The following is a 24532-nucleotide window of genomic DNA, read 5'->3' as shown; positions in this document are numbered from 1 at the left end:
CAATGGTTTTACCATCGTTGTTGCTAACGACAACGCATAAAAACAGGCGATTGTCCGTCTGTTGTGTGGTTATATTAAATATAAGAGAAAGAGAGAACTTTAATAAATTAATATAGCCACTACAGTGACCATCAAAACTATGAGAAAATAATGCCTAAACAGTTTATTTTGCGACACCATGAAACAAACGATAGCGTAAAATGAAACGATAGACATTTTTATATCGTCATCCGATATATATCGTTACATCGAACAGCCCTACCTTAGCATGCCATATTATCTGTCAAATCTTGTAATGAGCATGTATGGTTGCCAGTGGAACCGGTCCACTAGTGTTTATTGATGATGATAAAAGTAGTAGTAGGAGGATGAACTAAGTGTACAAGGCTATAGTCTCTGCTCAGATTCAAATCCTACAAAACTGAACATCACTCCACGGAGTGAATGGATAATGAATTACAACAGACTACGGTACAAATGCAACCTAAGAGTTTCTTCAGTGGCCAAGCCAGCCACCTGATCTCAACTTAACAAAGCATGCTTTTCACCTACTGAAGATAAACCTGAAGGCAGAAAAACCCACAAACAAGCAGCAACTAAAGGTGGCTGCAGAACAGGCTGGCAGAGCATCTCAAGGGAGATTTAGTGGTGTCCAGGGGTTTTTGACTTCAGGCAGTCACTACAATCACGTCATCTTTGCCCAGGTATTTAAAATGATCATTTTTATATTTCAAATTGTGTTAGTCCAGTCACATTTGAGCCTTTGAAATTGTGTTATTATGCAAAACGCCAAAACATTCCAAACAATTAATGCAATGTGTTTGTTAAACCCCTTGTAGTGACAATAAAAGTTTGCACTTCACTTACATCTTGACTATCTGATTTAAAATCCACTGTGGTGGTGTAAAGAGGAAAAATTACAAATATTGTGCCATAGCCCATACACTTATGCACTTAACTGTACAATAAATTTCCCTTTAAAGTCGAAACACTGAGCAGAAGATCAGTACTGTGGCTCAGTGGTTAGTAGCATCACCTAACATTTGAGAGGGCCCTGCAAAACATAAGCAGCCAGAGAAATTTAATAAACAGCTGTTTAGCATCGAACATCTTTTCTAGCATTGCTTAATTTAAGACACCAGACTTACCCAACCAATGATTCTACAATCCTAGCATGGCCTTGAAAAAAGGTTAGTCTCAGGCTAACAACATGACTGGGATAAAATGCATTGCATGGACTAATGCCTCATAACCTGTCCTGTCACTTCTTCAGCCAGGTAGCTTCTTTCACAGATCAGTAAGAGAAGGGCTTAGAAAGAAGGAAGAAAGGGGAGGGGCTGAGTGAGGATCAGTAGCCAACGATACCACAGATAGACTGAGTGGGAACACAACCACCTTACAAGATGCTGCCATTTCTGCATGCAGCATAGCTAAGCTAAAGCTATTATGAAACACTTGGAAAGCTGTTGTTATTTACACTGCAAATATTCAAAGCAGTCATAACAGGTTTTTACAAAAACACCTTTATTTAGGCAAACCCACCTTATCTACTGTGATTCTGCATGGTCTGAGGACTGTGAGACATATCTTTTACTAAATAAAGGCTACTAACAAATGCAAAAAACATCCAGCTTTGCAACAAAGTATACTAAAGTTAGTCAAGCTGATGTACCAATCTGAGGCCTGACTTATAACCATGTCACTTCCCTTCTGCTTTGATCGATAATTTACATCAAAGCAAGCAATGGAGGACAGTAAAGGAAAAAGAAGACTGACAAACACAGAGTAGAAGACATCATGAGAAAATGAGTTCAGAAAACTAAGAACAGGTGAAGAGGGAACAAATGAAGATGGAGAGAGAGAAACAGAAGCAGGAGCGGTTAAGAGCAGAGACAGATAGGAGCAGCAGCAACAGCACCACGCTTGGTGCTTTGGCAGAGATCTATAAATAGCTCTTCAAATCTCTCTAGAAAAAGCCACTCTTCTGCTTATGCTGCTGCAAACAGAGATTCAGAGGCAAAAGCAGATATCTGAGTGATAAATACACAGATATAATCTTATTGGATAAGTTTCTTTTTTTAATTACTCTAGGTTTAAAATATGCTTACAATGGCCACATTGGCTTGTATGAATACATGAATGCAGGAAGCAAATACATTAAAGTGAGCAAGTTAGCATAAAAACCACATGATTTACTAGAATAGGCGAAAGCACCCTGCAAACCACAATAAACACAAACATGAAATTACATATACTTAACAGATAGTAATCAACAAATTTCCTGATTTTCATAAAACTCCATAAGCAATCAATACTTCACAGTTACATGAATTTATGTATATGCACAAAGATCCACAGGCTGCAGGGTATAAGGGAGGGAAATATGTTGACAGAGAGGCAGGTTACTCCATCTTTCTCATTGGTGGCCTTAGCAACAGTAGACTGTTGATTCAATGACTCACCTCCTACAGATCTTACAATGGACCATACTTTTCAATGATACTGCCCTGACACCAACAATCATACTCTGTGTTGCTTACAAAATATTTAAGAGAATAAAGCTGTATTAGGGAAAAAATTGATTATAAAGTAGTAACAGTGCTTTAAACCAGAAAAACTAACATTGCTTTATCGGGGTTATCACCTTGGACTACTATTAATCTAACTGGGAAGCATTTTTATGACAATCTCAACATCAAATGGAACTAAAATGGAAGTCCCTGCTTGCCACTTATCAGTTCTCATTGTCACATGACTGGCCAACACCAATTGATATGTTGGGGGGGGAGTTTTTTGTTGTTTTCCCAGGCACACGTGTCATTTTCCCAGAGCAGATGTTTGAACCACTTATTCTATGCTGTTATCCCACCTTGTTTTCACAGCACTGTTGCTGCCTATTTTTGGATTGAGTTTCAAAAAATTAAAGCTAAAGCCAAGACTCCGAGAGTGATGACCACGTGTGAAGTATGTCTTGAGAAAACCCCACTGTTTTCTTGATCACTTACGATTGTGCGATTTACTGGGGCACAAATCTCTAGCCAGCTCTGAGTCACTAATAATGAATTATTAAGGAATTAAGACTGGAAGAGCCAAGGCTTAAAATCACTGATATTTACTTGAATGTCAAAAAGCAAGCTAATGAAAACACTTAACACAATACAACCTTAAATTGCTTGGAGCAGTGAAGACGGCTTAGTACTGTAGTACAACCTGCATTCCGCCATGCAACCCACCGGCACTCAGTCCTATAAAAACACTACAGCTCTGTAACTTTCCGTTGGTTTGTATTAATATCTCAACCTTGTTAGCTGACGTTTCAAGTCTTGAGTTGTTATATGAAAGTCACACACGTCAATAAATAAAACTTTGTTGTATCCAGTGTGTGTTTTGAGTATGACTTCAATGAAGAGCCATACGCAATTAACAATTACTTAATTTTGATTCATCCAGATAGTTAATCGCTTCGGAAAAAGCAAATATTCCCAGGGTTTTAGTGAACCTTCTCGGTCACGATTGGAAGGATAAAATGTTAACATGGCCATCTCGTGCCTGGCATAGAGAAGGCGGACTTTAAAGATGGTGCTTAACGTTGCGTTACATATTAAAGATAGTGGCTCTTGAGTCATCTTCGCGGGTTCGGCTTACCGTGTTGTTGGCAGTATGTCTTGAGTTGCGTGGAGAATCCTTCAACTTGGGTCTGTAGAAGACAGATGGCAGTTTGGTCAGAGTCGTAGCTGTGCAGCTGACTGAAAATATTAGCTTGCCTCTATGCTAACAATAGCTAGTTCACAGCATTAGCCTGCCTCGTCCGGCGTGTATAATTAGCTACCTAGCTAATACTAGCCCGCTAGCTAGCCTTTTCTTTTTAGTGGACGCTAGCTACTCAGCGTCCATGAAACACAACGTTAATATTACAACTCGCTGTTCAATAAGAGTGTGCCATGGATCACAGAATGGCGAAACTTGCTGTGGACATGTACAAGCACTGTCAGGTCTCAAAATAGAAGGTGCTAGCTAGTACGGTTAGCAAGCTTTCCAAATGACTTACCGATGCTAATATAATGGTGCTGCTAGCTTGAGTTGGCTCACCGCGACCCCGACTGTCAAAATAGCGCCGCGTGAGGGGAGAGCAGCATGGACGTTAATGCGAGATAGCAAGCGCTGAAGAACACGGCGGTCGAGTCCGACGCAGGAATACTGCTAAATAACAACAAAACCCTAAAGAATAAATGACACAAAACTAAAGAAAAAAGAAACAAAACGCTATTCCCCCGTCAGGGCTCCGGCTTGTGTGTGTTAGCGTCACTTTTTTCCCCTCACCGACAGTTGACGTCAGCGGCGTACCTCCTAGTCGTACGGATACGTAGCCTACAGGATGCATGAGAACTTTGTTTTGTGCATCAAGCGTTAAAATGTAATATGCAGTTTCGTTACATCTCAGTGATGTTTGAAAATCTATTACTGGGATGTAATTTGACAGCTGTCCACTTCTGTAGGAGATGTGTCATTCAAAGTTGTTTAAATACTATAAAATGTAACGATTTCACATTTCTTAAGATGATATTTTTCTTCTTATAGCCTATAACATCTAGTCTATCTAATAAACATTATATATATATATATATATATATATATATATATATATATATATATATATATATATATATATATATATTTATTATTGTTTGTATTCACGGCAGTAGTTAAAAATACGCTGGTTTTAACCTTATTTTTCAAACCTCCCTAGGAAAAATGCTGACAATTCTAGGTAATAAATGTAACGTGTTTATTTGATTTAACGTTTAAATTATTCAAATGTATTGGGCACATTCTTTGACACCACTTGGTGAGGTCAGTTGTAATTCTCAAAATGCCCCACACGTGGGCAGGCAAGTACTCCTTTAACATGATAAGGCCTTGACTCACATTTAACACTAAACGTGAACACAAAGAAAATAAAAGAAATAAAAATGCGTGCAACCCGTGTTGTGATCCATACAGTTTATGTTTGTGGAGATGTGCGCACAATCAACACGTGACCGCTTTAGGATAATCTGTTTCACAATTATTATTTCCATGTGCATATGCATGTAGTTTATGTGTTAAATGATTGTGGAAGTCATTGTTTTTCCTGCTCACACTGGACCTGGACCCCGACATGATGAAAAGAGGGTCACTTTAACGTATTTTTGCCTATTTAAGTGCATACACTGTCCGGCTTATTGGCAGCGTTATCTTTAGTAGGCTATGTCAAGCTGGCTCAGCACTTTTGCGAGAACCCAGACAGACAAATCATGTACCGACATGAAGGCAGGATTCGCCTTTTCCCAGCTTTCTCTTTCTCTCCTTCAAACACACACACACACGCACACACATACACACACGAGGCATCGTTTTACTGCACCACATTATGACACCTTGCAGGAAACATGACGGAACGTGTTTCAAATACCGCGTTAAACTCTCCGCCTCATATCCTCGAGTGTTTTCGGTCAGGTTAAGCTAAAGCCCACGGATTCAATTGCTTGGTGTCTGTGGGACACGAATATTCTGTAAGTAGGTTAAAGGGCAGAGAATTTCAACTTTGATCGACAAGAGCGTTGGCAGGTTACGTATCAGTGGCACTGAAGTGGAGAAACGTGGCACAGAAAATACCTGTTGTGATAAACTCAAGACCTTATCGGGCTTTCCCGATATGTGTCCAAACCAGCCATGGACTTGCGTAGTAATTAATCTAAAGCAGCGTGTGATATCATGTAGCACCTGTATGCAGCGACTGTGAGACAGTAACCTACATGTGAACGCGTGTTGCGTGCGTGTGTGTTGCGTGTCCCCGTGCGTGTGTTGTGAGAGAGGACAGAGGTGTTTTGCCAGTAATTTCCAAGCTTCCCGATGCGCTCATTGGTGCATCCTTCCAACGTGTCACCAGTTTTGGTGGATTACCCCAGATATCTTTACCATCAGGAGGGTGAAACATCACTCAGCTCCTCTCTTCACGAGCTACCAACAAGGACCTCTGACGTTCGGGAGACTCTCTTTCGCAAAGAACAACTCAGAAGGGGAAGGATTTGAAGATTTTTTTTATTGGTTTTCCAGTTTAGAAGTCTGGACGTTTATTAGTTACCTCAGTCCGAGTACAAATACGCAGTTATTTACTTCAAGATCGAAGATGGCCATGTCTTTGTCACTCTCAGCGTTCCTCCTGTTGGCACCGTTGCTGTTTAAGGGTCTCTGGGTCAGTGGCTCCCCGGGCTGCGCGTCTTGCAGGTTGTCAGCGATGGATAAGGACGCAGAGGAAAGGATGATGATAGAATTCGCCAAGCAGCAACTTTTGGACAAACTGCACCTGAAAGAGAAACCAAACATCACTCACACCGTGCCCCGGGTCGCGCTCCTCACGGCGCTGCGCAAACTTCACTCGGGGCGCGTCAGACAGGATGGTACCCTTGAACTAGAAAACAATATACCAACCAGAGATCAAGCCTATGAAATAGTGAGCTTTGCAGATATAAGTAAGTCTTGTATCCACTTTCTATGCTATAAAGCTGTTTTCGCATGGCATAATAACGCTACAGGAGAGCGCGTTGTGATTAATAAGGTCTCTTTTCCTGCGTAAGATAACATAAGGCTAGGGTTCCCTGAACTATTATATTGTAATATTAAGGATCCAAGTATCTATCGTTACTTATGTGCAAAAAGGTTTGCTCCCCTTGGGCAAACTACATATTTTATTGCCTTTTAAAGTGGAAATACATGAACTGGTGGTAAGCAAGCTTTAAAAGGAATCTATCTTTCAGTGTTACATTGTTGCACTTTTAACAAGATTTACACGGGAAAGTAATAAAAAGTGAATTTACGTAATTTCGTGCAGGTTGTGGTGATAGGATTCTGATTTGGAGTTGGGTGGCAGACAAAGAGGACAAGAATGAATATGTAAATCAAAATCTGTATGAAGTGCATAGACAGCTTCTGCAAAGAGGAGTGCAAATGACTAAAAGCCCTCTCTCAGGTTTCTGTTGCTGGGGTCTCCAAAATCTGTTATACATATTCACAACATAAAATGCAACGGTGCATTTAAATTTGAAGAAGTCTGAAGATGGCTGCTTGCTCCAGGACTTGCATTTGGGTCTTTATATTTAAAATCAAATATACATGTAATCTGCCTAAACATTTAAATACAATATCCCTTGTGCTGTATTGTAGGAAAAGTTAACCATAAGGTAAAATGCTTAAAACAGTGAAAGAGGATTGTTACTTCCATTAATTTTATAAGGGTAAGAAAGGTGATGAGCTATGAAGTTTTTCCAAATATTAACATTGTGTGTTTTTCTTAATTGTCATTGTTTCATAGATGATGCAAAGAGCAGTGACAAGGCAAGCGTTAGCCTTACCTTTCAGTTTCTGCAGGAACGTGGCCAAAGTATCCAGGTCCTCCAGTCCTCTTTGTGGATCTATGCCCGTGCCTCTGAGGACCCACAACGGAACTCTCGTCTCCTTGCCCAGGTTTTCCTCTCCGTAGATGGTGACATCTCAGGCTCTAATCGGACCTTGGTGATGGAAAAGATGTTGCACGTCAAGGAGAGTAACTGGCACACTTTCTCTGTCACCCACACCCTGCAAACCTTCTTGGACGGGGGCCAACATCGGCTGCAGCTGGAGGTCACCTGCGAAGAAGACGGACAGAACCTTTGCTCCCTAGATGGCTCTGCTGAAACCCCCTACCAGCCCTTCCTGGTGGCTCAGGTGCGTCTCCGTGATGACCACTCCAAGCATTTGCTCAGGAAGCGCTCAGTGCGTTGCGGTGACGATGTAACAGTCTGCTGCAAGAGAGACTTCTACATCAAGTTTAAAGACATCCAGTGGGATGAGTGGATCATTGCGCCTGAAGGCTACCATATGAACTACTGCATGGGACATTGCCCCCAACATCTGTCCGGTTCCCCAGGTATAGCATCCTCATTCCATGCCACTGTCTTCAGCCAACTCAAAGTCAATGGTATTAACACAGCTACAGCCTCATGTTGCGTTCCCACAGAGCGTCGACCACTCTCAATGGTTTACTTCAACTCTCAGCACAGCATTGTCAAAACAGATGTCCCTGACATGATAGTGGAGACCTGTGGATGCACATAAAAAATTGAGTATTACTATTAGTGGTATAATTAATTATTTTCTTGAGTGTATTGTAGACAAGTTGACTTAAAGAAACACAAATTTGACCAACTTTGGACAAACAACTTTTACACAGAGTACTTTAAAATGAGAAATGCCCACCCAAAAGACTTTTAAATTATCGACAGAGGATGTTACTAGACTATCTTTACAAATACAAACACGTTTGTTTTATAGCAGTTACTCAATAGGTGTGTTGTGTGTATTTTTGCATAAACGTATGAATTAACACTCTAGGTTTACATTAAGAAAATTATGGGCACAAAAAAGAATATTATGAGTATATAAGTATTATGTTCTAAAGAAATAGGTATTGATACAGTTTACTGCTTGTAGTAACTTTTAATTTATTTCTAAACTCTTGTAGTCAGTATTTAAAGAATCTCAAATGCATTTCAGTGCCTAGAGGTGAGCAAATACGCTAAGTCTGGATGCAGATACATTTATTCTTTTATACGTCAGAGACAAAAATCAAAGAGCAGCACTAAAATATGAAAGACTCAATAATAAAGTTTAGATTTCAATGCAAAAAAGTACAGTGAATACAAATGTACAGTAATGATATCAGGTTCCATTTTCAAACTTATATAAACCCATAAAGTCTTGCATTAATTAATTTTCGCTTTTGTCGTTTGTACCTTACAACTTTTACTTTTCACATGCTGCCGGGATGAAGTTCAAAGATGCACTACATTTTTTTCCTAATTCATTGTATGTTTTATAGTCTGTTTTGTGTTATAATCAGTGTCCAAATGTAAAAAAATTATATATATATTCTATACTTTCATTTTTACGTAACTATTTCTTTCATTGTAAATCTTCATCCACCTAAATGCTGCTGTTTTACAGAAATGCTTTCAAAGCAATGAAAAACTTTTAAAGCGTGCCTTTTTCTTTAACTTCTGATGACATTAAAGCAAATACATTTACATTCCACAAATACTTTGATCACATTGTGAGGCTGCGAGGGGAACAAGTTGTTGTTACAATGCAAGAAATCTGGACTGATTTCTGTCAAAGGGTACCCCATGCTGCATGTAGCTGGAATATGTTTAATCAGCATCTCCACTGTATTATTTACACAACCTGGCTTATCATTTGGGCAACTGTGGCTCAAACAGCATATGAATGCAAGGTTATTCTCAGCAATGTGAGCAAACATTTAGCTATTGCTTCAGTGTCAGGTGAAGGTTTGGAGGGTAGGTAGGTCAGTGAGCATGTGCTGCTGCACGCTGGCATTTTTAGCTCTCAAAGTCTAAAGATTGCAAAATTTCATGCTTTCCAGGTGGAGCCAGTCTTGTTTCTTTCATATGCTGGAAACATCGTACATGTGTCCCAGTAGCATAATTTACGCTTCATAATTTCACAATCTTTGCATAGCTGTATAGTTTTAACTGTATAGCAGAATGTCTATCGGAACATTACCAAGTAAAGCAAATGTTTACCGATTTCCATACTAAAATCACTTCACAGTTTAAATTTGGTGGGAAACGGTGCAAACTGAGATCTACTCAAGGAAGGGAAAAATGAAAACAGCAGTACAACAACGAGAAAGCAAAGGAGCTCAGAAATAGATTTTTTTTTTAGTTTCCCCAACTTTGAACCTGGAAGAGTGTTAATAAATTAATGTCTATCAATACATCACATTTTTATTTTTAGAGATGATACCCAGGGTTTCTTTACTTCTACCTGTATTAACACTGTGTTCATCTTGGCTGTATTGATATACTATATGTCTTACGGACTTGGATTTTACAGCCATAATGCAAAGGAAACAACTGAAACAGTGCATGGGGGAATTTTTTACCAAAGACCATAAAAACCCTTTTATTTTAATTTTGTGCTGATATTTGATAAACTATTTTCACCTCTCTCTCTCTTGCCTCTATGTGCTGCTCTTGTATTAAAGCAATTTACTTTACACCTGTGTGAAATAATTATAAAACTGTTGTATTTTAATATTATGATTGATATTGTAGGCACTTCTTGTCCAAGACTTAATGTGACATTGAAGTGCCATTGCAACATATCTTATTAAGCACTTTATCACCCTACTGTATTTTAGAGTGTGCTGACAGTTCTATTACTGCACTTAATGCATCAGGTTGGCATTACCTGAAATACCTAAAAGCGGGCCTACAGAAAGAAAATGTCAATTTTCAAAGTTCTAGTTGTTTTTAAAAGTGTGTGTGTGTGTGTGTGTGTGTGTGTGTGTGTGTGTGTGTGTGTGTGTGTGTGTACTTTTGGAGCATTCACAGAATGCAAGAATTTGAATTCTGTTTCAATTGAAATTTGTAATCGTTGTTATTTTTGTATCATATTATTTTGTTTTATGTAAATGAAAAATTTGTAAGAGCAAATACAATTCAGAAAAGTCAGTGTGTGATAAAATGTCATGATTCTATTTTTAATTAATAAATAAATCTATATTTTAAACAGACTAAATTGCTTCATTGTATTTTATTGTATAAATGGCATTTTATTGTATGTGTCAATAATATAAGCCACAACACACTGCAGTGTACAGCAAAAGCAGTATTGGTTATTAGGTAAATTAAGCCAACTGTAGCAGCAAAATGTAAGTACAGTACTGTGCAACAGCCTTGAGCCCATCTTTCCTCCCATTGCTTTAGTTGAATCTATAAAAAATAACAAAGATAAAACAGACTTAAAAAGAGTATTTTTGCACCAACAAGCTGATTCCCAAAGACCTGTTAGATCAAACCTTGGCATATCTCAGCATGGTATGTAGTGTGTTCTTAAAATAAATCTGATGAAACTGAACAAATCAAAGACAAAACAATAAGTGGCAAACTTAAAAAAAAAAGGCATCCACAGCAGATGATCAGTTTCTGAATATCATGTTAACAAAGACGGGAAAGAATCCAGCAAAAACCTGAAACAGAACCTGAGAGATGCATCTGGCCCTTTAATTAATCTAATAATCACCAAAGCCTCATCAGAAATGGTCTCAACCTGGGTGTCTATTGTCTTGTGTAGTTTGGGAGATGATTGGATGATGGGGTGGGTGCAGTTTTCTCTGGGGTGGAGTCGGGTGGGCTGCCCCGGACTCTGTGGGGCTGGGTGGTGCTGCTGCTGCGGGCCCCGGTCCGGATGGGCCTGGGCCCCCTTGCCCTGGTGGGTTCCAGAGTGTGGGGGTGCCTACTGGGGTCAGCGGGGGAGCTGGCCCCAGGGAGGGGCCGCTTGCCCCTCCCTTTCTTCCCTCCCCATCCTCAGCTGCCTCCCTATTCCCGCTCTACCACACCCACCCACACACGCAGGGCTTGGGGTGCAGGTATGTCACCAGGATGCAGGGGAGGCACTCCCCCTCTGTCCCCTTCTGGCCGCCTGTGCCTCAATTTTATTCTGCAACCTAGACATCCACATTACTCACACTCTCACATAACACATATATATAGGGCCTTGGGGGTGGGCACGTTATACAGCATCCAGAGGATGGTCGGTGTACTCCAACCCACCTCTGGCGCTGGTGCCCTACCCTCAATTTTAAATGCATTTAGACACTAAGGGTTTTCGGGAAGAGCCGTGCTGCTCTCTGAGAGGAAGCTAGTACCATGCTCTCCTGAGTTTTAAATGCACTTTAGAACAGCACACAGCAACACTACATATGAGCGGGCGTAGGGAGGTTTGAGGTCTTCACTCACCCCAGTTCTGTTAGCCGTCAGGGCTGGGGGGCTGGGAGGAGGTGCTGGCCGTCAGACTGGGGTCTGGGATGCGGGGCCTCCCTGCTACTGCAGATAAGGAGGTGGTCCGGTTGCCTCCACCCCAGAGAGAAGGATTACATCTCCTGGGTCTAGGTGCAGCTTGCCCCTCTGAGGACGGGGGTACCTGGACCTGGGATATAGAGTATGTTTGGGGAGTGCGACTGTCTGTGCAGTGTCTATTTGTGTCTGTCTACACGTTGGGTGAGTGCCAAGTATTTGGTTGTGTATATGGGGTAGGAATGCACGTCTGTGTCCGCGTGCGCCTGTTCGTCTGTGTCTTTAAGTCAGGTTGGGTCTTAGACTCAACCTCTCTGGGTACATCTCAGGCACTCTAAAGTACGGAGGCCTATCTCCCCTCACCACACTCCCTGCCGGTGGCTGATGCCCTCAGACGTTGGTGTGTTGGTGTTCCTTGTCGTCTGGGGCTGGGCGCTCATGTATGTACCAGCTCACTCCTGGTGGCCGATTGGCGGGGCCTGGCGCCTGTGGCCTGGCTGGGCTCCTTCCGGGGGGTGGGATGCCCCCAGGCCTCTGGCCTCTGGGCCTGAAGCTCGGTCCTCTCTGCCACAGCTGGCTGCCGGCAGAGCCCGCGGGCACGCCACTGCAACCCCCTCTGGCCTCTGCTCCGTAGCTGCGGGGTGACCTCTCCTTTGGGGCTCCACTCAGCTCTTCCCAGGAGGGTGGCACGGTACCCCCCCCCCCCCTTTGATGGTCCTCCTCGGGTCCTTGTACTCTGGGGCCTCTGGATATCTGGGGCCTGGATCTTCTCCATACCTGCTTCATACCCTGGTGGACGGGGCTATGGCTCCCCACACTCCCTAGCAGATCGTTACATGGAGAAGCCTTTGGAATACAAGCATGCTGATCCACACAGGTGTGCACAGACGCGGACTACACCTTTCTTGGCTGCTGCCTCAAAGCACATTGTGCGCTGTCTATCTTGCGTGCTGCACAATATCGTTTATTATTTAGTATCTACTGTTATCTACTGCTAGCTAGTTTATTGTGATGGTGCTGTTTTTTTATTATGTTGCTCTGTGTTGTTTGCTTTCTCTTCTGTTTTTTTTCTCCATACAGGTGATCCAGGTGTTTTGTTTGTTTGTTTTTTCTTTCTTCCCCCCCTTCTCACCGTCTCTTCTCCCCTTTGGTTTTCTTTCTCTCCCTCTCTTTCTTTCATTCTTTCTCCCTGTCCTATCCCCCAGTCATGTCTGTCCCGTTTGTAGCAACCGAAAATAAAATAAATTCATAATTATAATAAACGTCAATCAAATGGACCAATATGGCAAGGCCATGATGATCCACTTGGTAAAATAAATCCGCTTGGCATCTTTCTTGGCCTTAAGACAACAATTCTGATGGCTAAAGATCCAAACGGGACACAAAAAAAAAGAAAAAAAAGAAAAAAGAAATGGTCTGGAGAAAATGCTGAGGTATATCAGATTACACAAGAACTTGGCTTAAAATCAGTGGCAAAAGGTCTTATGGGTTGTTGTAGCTCATGAGGTAGAGCAGGTCCATCTACTAACTGGAAGGTTAGTCGTTTGATTCCTGGCTCCCCCAGTCTCCATGCCAAGTATCCTTGGGCAAGATCTCCAATGCAGCCATCAGAGACTGAATGTGTGTGAATGTTAGCTAGAAAGCACTGAAAAGCTTAGAAGAAAGCACTTGTGTGAATGGGTGAATGTGGCATGATGTATAAAGCCTGTGACTGCTCCGGGAGAGTAGACAAGCGCTTTATAAGGTTCAGTCCATGATTAATTTGAACTTTTTGGTTCAGGTCAGGAGAGAGGTACAACAGCAAGTGTCTATACCCATCTATAAGATGTGGTGGAGGTGCTGCCGTGGTTTGGGGCTGCATTTCAGTCAGTGGTGTTGGGGATCTTGTGAACATTCCTCCCTTGGTTCTGCTGCAATAGGCCTAGGCTGCTGGGGGCTCCCCACGATGCACTGAGTGTTTCATCTTCACTCACCTTTTTCCCTCACTCTGCATTTAATCATTAACTATTATTAATCTCTCTCTATCACAACATGTCTTTAGTCCTGTCTTCCTCCCCTTACCCCCAACTAGTCACCTGGTGGTTCTCACCGAGCCTGGTTCTGCTATTGCTTTCCTCCTGTTAAAAAGGAGTTTGTCCCTCTCACTATCGCCAAAGTGCCTGCTCATAGAGGGTGGGTGGTTGGGTGAGGGCATATGATTGTTGGGCTTTTCTCTCTTTTCTCTGTATTATTGTAGGGCCTTTACCTTACACTACAAAGCACCTTGAGGAAACTGTTGCCGTGATTTGGCACTATATAAATAAAATTGAACAGAATTATTTAACACAGACAACTATAGTCAGATTTTGATCTGCAATGCAATTCCATCTGGAAAGTGTCGGATTGGCAGTGGCTTTGTTGTTCAGCATGACAGTGCCCACAAACATGCTGCTAACATAGTAAAAGCATACCTAAATACAAAAACACATAGTGAGACACTATCAGTCGGTGTATCTTTCTACTGTACAATATAAAGCGTCTTGAGGCGACTGTTGTTATGATTTGGCACTATATAAATAAAATTGAATTGAATTGAACTGAATTGGCTTCTCCAGAGCCAGGACCTCAAAATTACTGAAGCAGTGTGGAAACAGAACAAAAGGCAGAAGAAGTGAAGAAGAGCTTCCTTCAAGAAACCTGGAGAAACCTTCCCGAAGACTACTTAAAGAAATTACAAGAAAGCTGCCTAAAAGAGTTCAGGCTGTATTGAAGAACAAAGGTGATCATCACAAATATTGACTTTCAGGCGTGTTAGAAGATTACACACTCTGTTCTTTCTGTTCTTTCCTTATATACTGTATTTCCATGTATGTTTGCATGTGTTTCAATAATCTCTGAACATATTTCCCATTTTCCTAGTAAAATATGAAGAAAAGAGGTGTGGCTCAAGACTTTTGCACATCACTGTAAATAGTAACCTTCTTTTTTTCTCATTGGACAAATGTAACGCATTGGTAAGCGTTGCTTTTCAGATTCAAGTAGAAAAATATGTTTTGATCAAGAAATTCATCATTATTAATTAACAGGGTTGTTTTGTATGTAAAAACAAGGTTATAAAATTCCCAGTTGAGAAACAAGTCACCTGCAGTGTAACCACATTTGTACTGTCTAAGAGGCAAAGGGTGTGTTTACTCATTCAAACAGTAAAAGTGGCTTTATGGACTGTCTGTGTTTGCTGTGTAAACAGTTGTCTTTTTCTCCTGGCATGCTGTCATTTTCACATCATACATTAGCAACTGGGATAGATCTGAATCTAAATCTTACACATCTCAGTAGAAATAATATTTAAAAATATTAAATGATCTATATTTAAATTTCAAAAAGAGCAATAATGGAAAGAATCTGCATCCTGATTTTTACATTATCAATCCAGTGGAATAAAATCACAGTCACAGCCCAGTACAGCTGCGCTGTAACAATTTATAAGCACAGTTTTTATATCAAGAACATTAAAAGATTATAAATAATAAACATTTTTCATGTTTTGTAACCACCACAGAGCAAATGTCCAAAAGATCAATTATCAGACTCCATGACTTGTACCATGATATGCTTTCCTGCCAAAATCTGCCAACTCCCCCTGTACAATCAACAGTGATGCTGATGTTACACCATCCAAAATGGACTATAATCAGTGTCTGCGTGTAACCTGGCACTAAAATCGTGTTAGATGATAGCGGTTGTTTATTTAAATTTCTGTTACTGGACTAAAAGGTCGCTTTCATCTGTATTAACAGAAGATCGAAGAATTCCTGGCTAAACTGAGTTGTTGGTCTCTGTGAAAGAAACATTAGCAAAAAACGAGGGGAAAACCAAACAGACTAATTATTGTGTTTTGTATCACAAAGCCCAAGTCCATGTTACCTTCATGTGATGCTGTTCCATCTATATTTAATGCTAGGTATACCATGTTGGTGTCGCAATGCTTTTGATGCAGTCTCATCTATCTCCTGCGTAAGACCTTTATTAGACCGGCTTATTTTTCTGCACAGACTCTGTTATAGTTTTCTTTCAATCCTTAGTGTATAAAGTATGCACATTTTGACAGTTCAGGAGTTTGAACTACAATGTGTGTGAGAGATAAGATTTTTGCAGGTGAATGAGAACATAAAGGAACACAGATAAGAAGTATAGCGTAGGGTGTGGGGTGCATTTGTCCCGAACAGGTTTTGTATCACATTACAGTAAACAGTTAAATTTGTGAATAGATGCAAATTTAAATGAGATTCTATTAACTATTACTGCCTCGAGTCAGCGATGGACAGTGAACTAAAATAAACTGATAAATATTGTGTGAAATTAATGTTAGTACTACATGGTACTTAAAATCCTGATCGTCAACAAAGCAAAAGTAAGTAGCGCAACAGAAGCTAATTGCTTATAGTCAACGTGAGCTGCAGTGCAGACTACCTGATACGATGCACACTAGTCAGGTGCCACCACCTTCGAGGTGCACATTTAAATATCTGATGGCTAATGAACTGAAGAAGAAAAATCGTACAGCTCTCAATGAAGTAAGCAACTATTGTGTCACCTGCTAAATTTTGCAATAAAAACCAATCGGCATTAGCCACTAAAACATTTTTTAGAAGTAAGACGTATGATGTACAGTTTTTCTTGATTGACTTGACTGCTGCATGACAGCAAACTCCACATTTTCCAAACAGTTAACACACAGACCTAAACAGAGGCTCTCGTTGTCAAAGTGGCATGTTTTGTTTGCATAAGGCTCTAACCGTGCCAAAACATTTGAAATATGAAACAAAAGCAAATGTTGCCTCCAAATAAAATAGCTTGCAAACATGTGTATGAGCTCTTCCAGTCAGTCATTACACAATGGACAGCAAAATACAAAACACAGCACTCAGTGCAAATCAGTGCACCATTGCTTGTCAATGTAGCCCATTACATAGCCTCCGTGTTATCTTTCCACATGTGTTATCTTTCCACATGTGTTATCTTTCCACATGTGTCAAATTTGGCTTCTTGCAATGAGTTGGACTGAAATAAATAAATGTGTGCTTTCTGTTTGGTTACCATAGCTAAAACAGTGGGGGTTGGACTGCTTGAATGACATCTGTGTCAATCCATTGAGAAAAGGTTAACACTTTTCCAAAAGGTGTCTTCTGCTCTGATGAGATAGTGATGATAAAAACTGAGTGGATCCCAGTTTCCTTAGGCAGGTGAAAGCAATCAAGAAAAACTGTAATATGGATGGGCAGCAGTAAATTGACACCATAGATTTCCACAGTAGTACAACCATCTGGCTAAGACTGGAAGTCCCGTTCATGCAGATATATAACACCATATAACACCCCCCGGACCTCTAGGGCAGGGGTGGGCAATCTCAGTCCACGAGGGCCGGTGTCCCTGCAGGTTTTAGATGTGTCCTCAAACCAACACAGCTGATTTAAATGGCTAAATTAGCTCCTCAACATGTCCTGAAGTTCTCCAGAGGCCTGGTAACGAACTAATCATGTGATTCAGGTGTGTTGACCCAGGGTGAGATCTAAAACCTGCAGGACACCGGCCCTCGTGGACTGAGATTGCCCACCCCTGCTCTAGGGGGTGTCATGTGATGCACTGCAAAAGAGCTGAAGTCCCGTGGCTTAAGTGCGGGGCCTACATAGATTGGACTTGTTTCGGCCCATCCCATCAATGCATGATTAGTCAGGAATCTGAGGTATTTAGAAGTTGGATTAATGTCCTCACCTCTGTAATGTCTTCTTTAAGCATTTAATAGCAGTATTTAGAGAGAGGCGAGATGTATTGTCTTGGTGGGAAAGGCATCAAAGCAAGGCGTTGCAATGAGAGGGTGTGCTTGGTCTGCACAATGTTTAGTTGCATGCTACATTTCAAAGAAAATATCAACATGAAGACCAACCCTAGCATAACACTTTAATGAGATGTTAAGAATTAGATACTGGTTTCTGCAGGTGTTGTCTGAATTTTATGAGCCTGGTTTGAATTGCAGAAAACTTTTTGTTTAGTTTTTTTCACAGTCTTGAAGTTTAAAATTAAAGGACACTTGCAAAGATATGCAGTTAGTGGGGTTAGGTTAATTGGTCATTCTAAATTGCCCATACGTGTGAATGTGGGTGTGAATCTGATGGTTGTCTGTCTCTAAGTGTTGGCCCTGCGACAGACTGGCGACCGGTCCAGGGTGTACCCACCTCTCGCCCTATGGTAGCTGGGATAAGCTCCAGCGCCCACGTGACCCTGTAAAGGATAGGTGGAAGAGAATGGATGGATAGATGGTAAAAAAAATGCACTTTGCAAGCAGAGCTCTTCTTTCCTGTAACAAGAAAAGAGGCCTCTTGCCTGTGTTTGAAGAAGAACATAGATAACGCCTTAGTCTGTGGCTGCACGTGTGATGGTTTTAGAGGATAACCATGAGGACAGTTTGATGTTAACATGTGAGGTGAGCAGGTGAGTACTCTCTAACACCAGGAAGTGGCTGCATTAGCACTGCTCATGGAAAACAAAGATTTGACCTACTCTGGGAAAAGCAAAAGCCTACTGACTCACTGATACACTGACACGCTGACCCACAGACCCACTGTTTGCTGTTTGCCACTAAGTCCCTAATCCTTTACTCCACTCACAATCCCGAAAATCCTCTAGGGAGGGTTAAGGTGTCCGTCAGACTTGTTCCCCCCACCCCCCGCAGTGTCATGAGGACAAGACGGTAAGAAACTCTCCCACACACTGTCCTTTCTCCCAGCAGACTTTCAGGCAAACAGTAAACAACACTCAGACATCTACTCACAGTAATGATCGCACCATATACTAACTATGCTTTGACACACTGTTTTACTGTCCATTCTAAGATTCTTGAAGGAAAGTGTCTGATTTATTTGACCTGACTTGTCAAATCAAATCTTTAAAGAGGTCAGATTTAATTTTGCAATATGACACTGGCCGGCTGACTAATAGTGCAATTTATTATTTCAGGTATTTCATTCTTTTGTACATGTACGTACATGTCTTGGTAATTGCTGATACTTATTAAACAGCAATATCAAAACTTGACTTAAACATAAAAGTGAGCATTAACATGTCCAATGGGTATACAAGCTGTAAAAGGACAGAGTACAAAAACATCTTATTACTTGTCAAATCTGTTTTGTAAATCTGTTTTTTTGCATTCAACTGAAGTTATATCTTGATAGTCATTTTAGATGGGCCTGTGTCTTCTGTGTTGCCTGTGTACTTCAATGTACAAGTACAATGTACAGAGCACTCAAATAACTCCTAAATCCACAGGATGATCCCATTACATCAGGCCTAGTTACCTCTTTTATCTCTATGTGTTACATCAGTGTGTTACATTACTTTGACTTGTTGGGCACAGTCAAAGAGGTCATTCGACAAAAGTTTTCTCTGAATAAATTAAATTAAAAAATTAAAGATCATTTAATCGATCATGCCATCCCATTTATAATAGATAAAAAGAAGCAGAAATGCTGTCACATTAATAGGTCACATAAAAAGACTGTAGCTGTTCAAAAGTCTTGGACCAATTTAGTATTTCGGTGTGTTTGGAACGTCACTGTTTTTTGTTTTTCTTCTTCTTTTTAGCGGGGTCATACTAACTTAGAGAAAGTAATGGGTCACACACTGGATTATCTTTTCTAAAAGTCATTAGAGGTTAGAGTGCAGAAGAGATCCACCTGAAATTTTATATAAACATTTAAGTTAGCCTACATCATGCATCAGCTGTCTTATTTGCACCACTCCATATGACACATAACAATGCAGCAATACAGACTCGCTACATTTCATTATCTTAACTGCCTATCAGGGTTGCTTTCAGACGGGTACTGGTGAGCTGGAGCCTACCCCAGCTGTTACAGGGCAAGAGCTGGGATGAAGGGACTATGGGATAGACTCAAAATATTTATACCTGAAAATGCTAACTTAAGTATTTTAATTACATGTAAATTTAAACATAATTTTGTTTCATAAGTACAACGTAAAATGTTAAATTTATTAGTAGGGATGGGTACCGGTATCGGTTCTGACATAAACGGTAGTAACCAGACCGAAAAGCAGGGCACATTTCGGTGCTTTTTTTTCCTGAGCTGTGATACACTTTAGATTGTAGCCAATCATTTTACGTTTCCGAGGATAGTAGGCGGGTCCAGGTACGTACGTTCTTTTAGAGCAGAGCTACAGATTAAAAACGCCCAAGGCGAAGCGGTCAAAAGTCTGGCTGTACTTCACAGCAAAATATGCAAACTCAGCAGCAACAAGTGCTTTAAGCTGATACTGTGATACTGTCAAAGGAGGTAACACCTCGAATGTGATGAAACACCTGGCGAAGCATAGAGGTTTTTTTAAAAGCCGAAAAATGCGCCGTATTTGATAGCTTGCTGCGAGACCTCACACCGTGCACATCTACTGCGGGTGTGGTGCCTGTTAACAGACCCGGAGTTAGCAACATCTCCCAAGAACCCGAAGAGGAGAGTCCTGGCCCCTAGCCCTGCCAGTGTAGCAGAAATGATGATGATGGCCGCAGCATCATCTACTCTGCGTGTTGTTCGGGTGCAATTTACGTTGAGTAGGCTAACCACGTTATTAAATTAATGCATCTAAGGTGAACTAGCAAACACCGTCGTAGTTACATGCGGCTGTCTTCTTGTTTGATGGCAGATACTCCCTTCACCCTGGCTAAAAAGGCTAAAATGACCAAAGAAAAAGTGTAAAACAGTTAAACATGAGAGGTTTTTGGACAAAGTTTGTGTTTTTTCCATTGTTTAAGCACTGCTTCCAGCCAAGAGTGATACCATATATGCCCCATAGCTGCAGAAAAGGCTAACATTGTTATCTTTTTACAAAAAAACAGCTGAACATGAGAGGTTTTTGGACCAATTTTGTGTTCTCCATTCTTTAGGCACCGGTTTGAGCACCGTTTGAGCACCGGCACCGTTTCAAAAGTACTGGTTTGGCACCGGTATCGGATAAAACCTAAACGATACCCATCCCTATTTATTAGAACTGTATAAAAGAAATTTACTTGGTTGATATACATTCAGTTTACATCAGGCATATTTTCCTCAATGATTAGTTATGTAAATAAATAGACCTTCAATTTGATATATTTCAGATATATTTTACTCATGATTATTGCTTCATGCTTAGGAAGGCCAAGAACCATTTTTGGAGTGCATTTCGTCCAAGTATGTCCTAACAAAAGTAGAAAATCTGTCAGATAATGAGGCATAATGAGCACACAGTGTGATAACGTCATAGACTACAGGCCTCCCGAAAGACCACAAAAAAGGGTCACAGAACTTCAAAATAAAAAAATGCAAAATGTGTTGTTTTTGTATTAAAATGGGTTGCAGAAATGGCACAATCTTAATTTTGTTGCTACTAGTAACCTAAAGAAGAAAACTACTAATTTAAGATTAACAAATCTTAAATTGATTTTTTAAATACCAAATTATTCCAAAACATTTTTAAAATTTCATATAAAATGTGTGATCATTTAAAAGTTCCAACAAATTAACTGGAAGTTTTTTCGCTGGCATAGTTCCACTGTTTGCAAAAGTCAACATCAGACACAAACTTTCACTCTTGGTGGCGTTGTTTAAGTGATGAGTCTGAGGGTCATTCATTCAGATATACTACAGAAATCCAATTAAGTCAACCCCTACTTTGCTGTGATCGTGCTCTTCCCTCTGTCACGTTTCCGCCAAGAGTCAAAAAGTCCAACGTACTGAACTCTGCACAAACAAAACAATAACAGGAGAAGAGGTCTGACTTATTACACACAACAAAGCCTTTATTTAGAGCTACATTTTACACAAATTCAATTAACTAATTATTAAGAATTAATATTTATGAGGTATTCTCTTTCAAATCTTTGAGGGAGCAGATTAATAAAAATATTATACCTGGAATCAGAAATAAGTGCAACCTCTCGCTTTGCAATGTTCTAAAATTGGCCCCAATTAGAAGAACAGATATGACTGGAGGGAATACTATCTGCTATAAGTGTTATTTAAAGTTTGGTCAGGAGAGGGCACTAGACTTGTTGTTTGTTTGTATGCGTCAGTAAGCAGTACTGGCAATGAAGATGGGAGCTAAATCTACAGCTATTCAAGGCATTCCTTAAAAACGCTCCTTGTAATGTTGTGATTAAGTTCTACCCTGATGCCAAACACAGCTGGAACCACAGAAGAACACTGGATGGGAAACATTTTATGCATCTTCTTTAGAAAAATGTTGCCGAGTCTCTGCTGTAAAGGAATCCAGTACACTATTAAGGAAAGACACCCAGCACCTGAACCATATTCCACGGAATTGCACAACTACCCAAAGGACACAGCTATTTCAGTCCTCGTTTCAAATGTTAGCATTTATTTTTTGTTAATTATAGGGTGGAAAACACACACAAGGTTACTTCTAGATGTCTGACTTCTGACAATGTAATGAGCATATCACTGTAATGTGTCTGGGCATGCCAAAGTAGGATTTTTCTAGTTAACTTTAGTTTTATGAGCGATTAGGCAGCAGTGTCTGCAATACAAGCCTTTGCTTGTTGGTAAAAAAAAACAAATGCACTATCGGAGAAGTAACATTTCCTTAATCAAAGAGGTAAATCAGAAGCGCTGATGCCTTGCAAACACTTGGGATGTTTACTGTCCAGTTTGCATGGTGCAAATGGTTTTTTAGAGCAGAATGCAGCAAGATGTCAGTGTGACATAGAGGCTGATGTGATTTTGGGGGCACTAAAAACCTAGGCCTAAGACAAAAGATGCAGGAGTTCACCAGAACACTGCTTTTTTCCCTTGCCAGAAAGGTCTCTATAAGCCTTCTCTCCAGCTACAATAGAAGGATAATAGGCGCTAAGCCTGAAGCAAATCAGTGTGTGTGCCAAAATTTCTTGTCTAAACATATTTAAATGGGCACATTATAAATGTCTATCAGTGATATCAGTGCTATTCTTTGTACCTATCAACAAGAAACATGTCTATACTTCCTAAAGACACTTACCTGACAGCTTACATTTTTGACCACAAAGACCACCCAACATCAAGACAGCACCACGTTGTCGACCATCTTTGGCATCATCTAAAGTTGAAATAACATGAGATGCATTGATACAAACAAACACTGTACAGATATGTGGATAAAAAGTAACAGATGTACTCATGTGTTTCCTCAGCCACACATGAAAGCCACTTAGAGACAATTTAATGATGATGCATAAAAATGTGTCAAGACCTAGGCTCAAATACTACCTCAAACACAAATGTGAAAAACATGACAAGTGCTGAAAGTGGTCCTGACATATGGGCTGTTTACAGTTTAGTAAGCAAGAATGTCATTGTCAACAAGAAAAAAGGTCATGGATGTTGGGTGCCCTTGTTTGTGTCTGTTGTCTCTTCAGCTGAATAGCTATGAATCTTGGCCGTGCTGACCACTTACGCATTTTGCAGTGTATGCAAACTCTTTGTAACATAGTAACTAACACTTCAAATGACATGACTGACACACAACCTTCAACATAAATATATTCTTTCACATACCTTGCTTGAACATTTCTTGCTTGAGACTTTTGGAAGCACCTTTCTTGTCAACATGTACACGGGATGTGGGGGTACAGGTAGAACCTTGGAAAATGGTTCCAGAGACAGCCATCAACAGTTTCCCAGACTAGTTTGAGACACTGCAACAACCAAAATGAGAAAGTCGTAAACATGCATTACAGACTTGCCCCTCAACCCAGACAGAAAGAAGAGTTTGAGATACTGCAGCTGAGGAATGACATTCCTGATGCATCTCAAACATCTTTGCCCATTTCTGCCATGGACCGCCACAAATGTGGTCTGAATACTGCCAGGGGAACTTATTTACATCACAAATAGTTACAAGCCAAATGGCTTCCCTCAGTTCTTCCCAATCTCATGCCAATATTTTCTCTATCGTGTGTCTGAGTCATTTGAATGTGGGCACAGCAGATCTCAGGTAAGTGTACCTGGAATAAGCCCTAATGAGCAAGCCAGTTGGTAACACCCAGCAGCCCCTTTGGGAGTAACTAAATACAGGTCAACAACAGTGCTCTGGTGAAGACCAAATGTCTTTGACCAAAGCCAAAATATGAAACTTGTCAGCTGTTCCTCATGGTTTGTGTAAGTGCTGCCGGTCTACCTTTGGGCATTCAACACCGGAACTATAAGACTTTGGTTTAGAACAGAAGATCAGCCTCCTGGAAATGAATGTAACGGAAAAGCAGATCCTTCTCAGAGAATAAATTCGGTCAGCAACCATTTTTTGCACATTCTACAAAGTTAGGTGACAGTGTTAATAGCTAGTGAAACTAATGTGGCCCTCTGGCTTACATTGGATCAATGAACAAACATTTATTTTGGCTCCTCACCAAATGGAACATCTCTTTCTCGGCAGGTACATTCAGTTGCTGACAACTCATTGGCACAAGAATAAACAATATTTCTGCCACTAATCTTTTCTTTTAAGATTTTTGACAAAAAAAGGTGACAAGAGAACAATAATATGTTTGAACATAAAACCTGGACCATAATGTGCCTTCTCCAGAATAGCCTGAAATACCTGCTTTATGTGACTTG

General features: G+C 40.6%; 1 protein-coding gene across 1 annotated transcript; it reads left to right on the top strand.

Moving 5' to 3' along the window:
• The first annotated feature begins 4736 nt into the window (after positions 1 to 4736).
• On the top strand, positions 4737 to 10361 carry LOC113021927 (inhibin beta B chain). The gene is made up of 2 exons (XM_026166791.1): positions 4737 to 6512; positions 7352 to 10361. The coding sequence occupies exons 1-2, from the start codon at positions 6170 to 6172 to the stop codon at positions 8131 to 8133; spliced, it is 1125 nt and encodes a 374-aa protein (XP_026022576.1). The 5' UTR covers positions 4737 to 6169; the 3' UTR covers positions 8134 to 10361.
• Positions 10362 to 24532: the final 14171 nt, after the last annotated feature.

Source organism: Astatotilapia calliptera, chromosome 5 (assembly GCF_900246225.1).
Source record: "Astatotilapia calliptera chromosome 5, fAstCal1.2, whole genome shotgun sequence".
NCBI lineage: Eukaryota > Metazoa > Chordata > Actinopteri > Cichliformes > Cichlidae > Astatotilapia > Astatotilapia calliptera.
The sequence above is the reverse complement of the archived record's forward strand: the minus strand, read 5'-3'. Positions and strand labels throughout refer to the sequence as shown.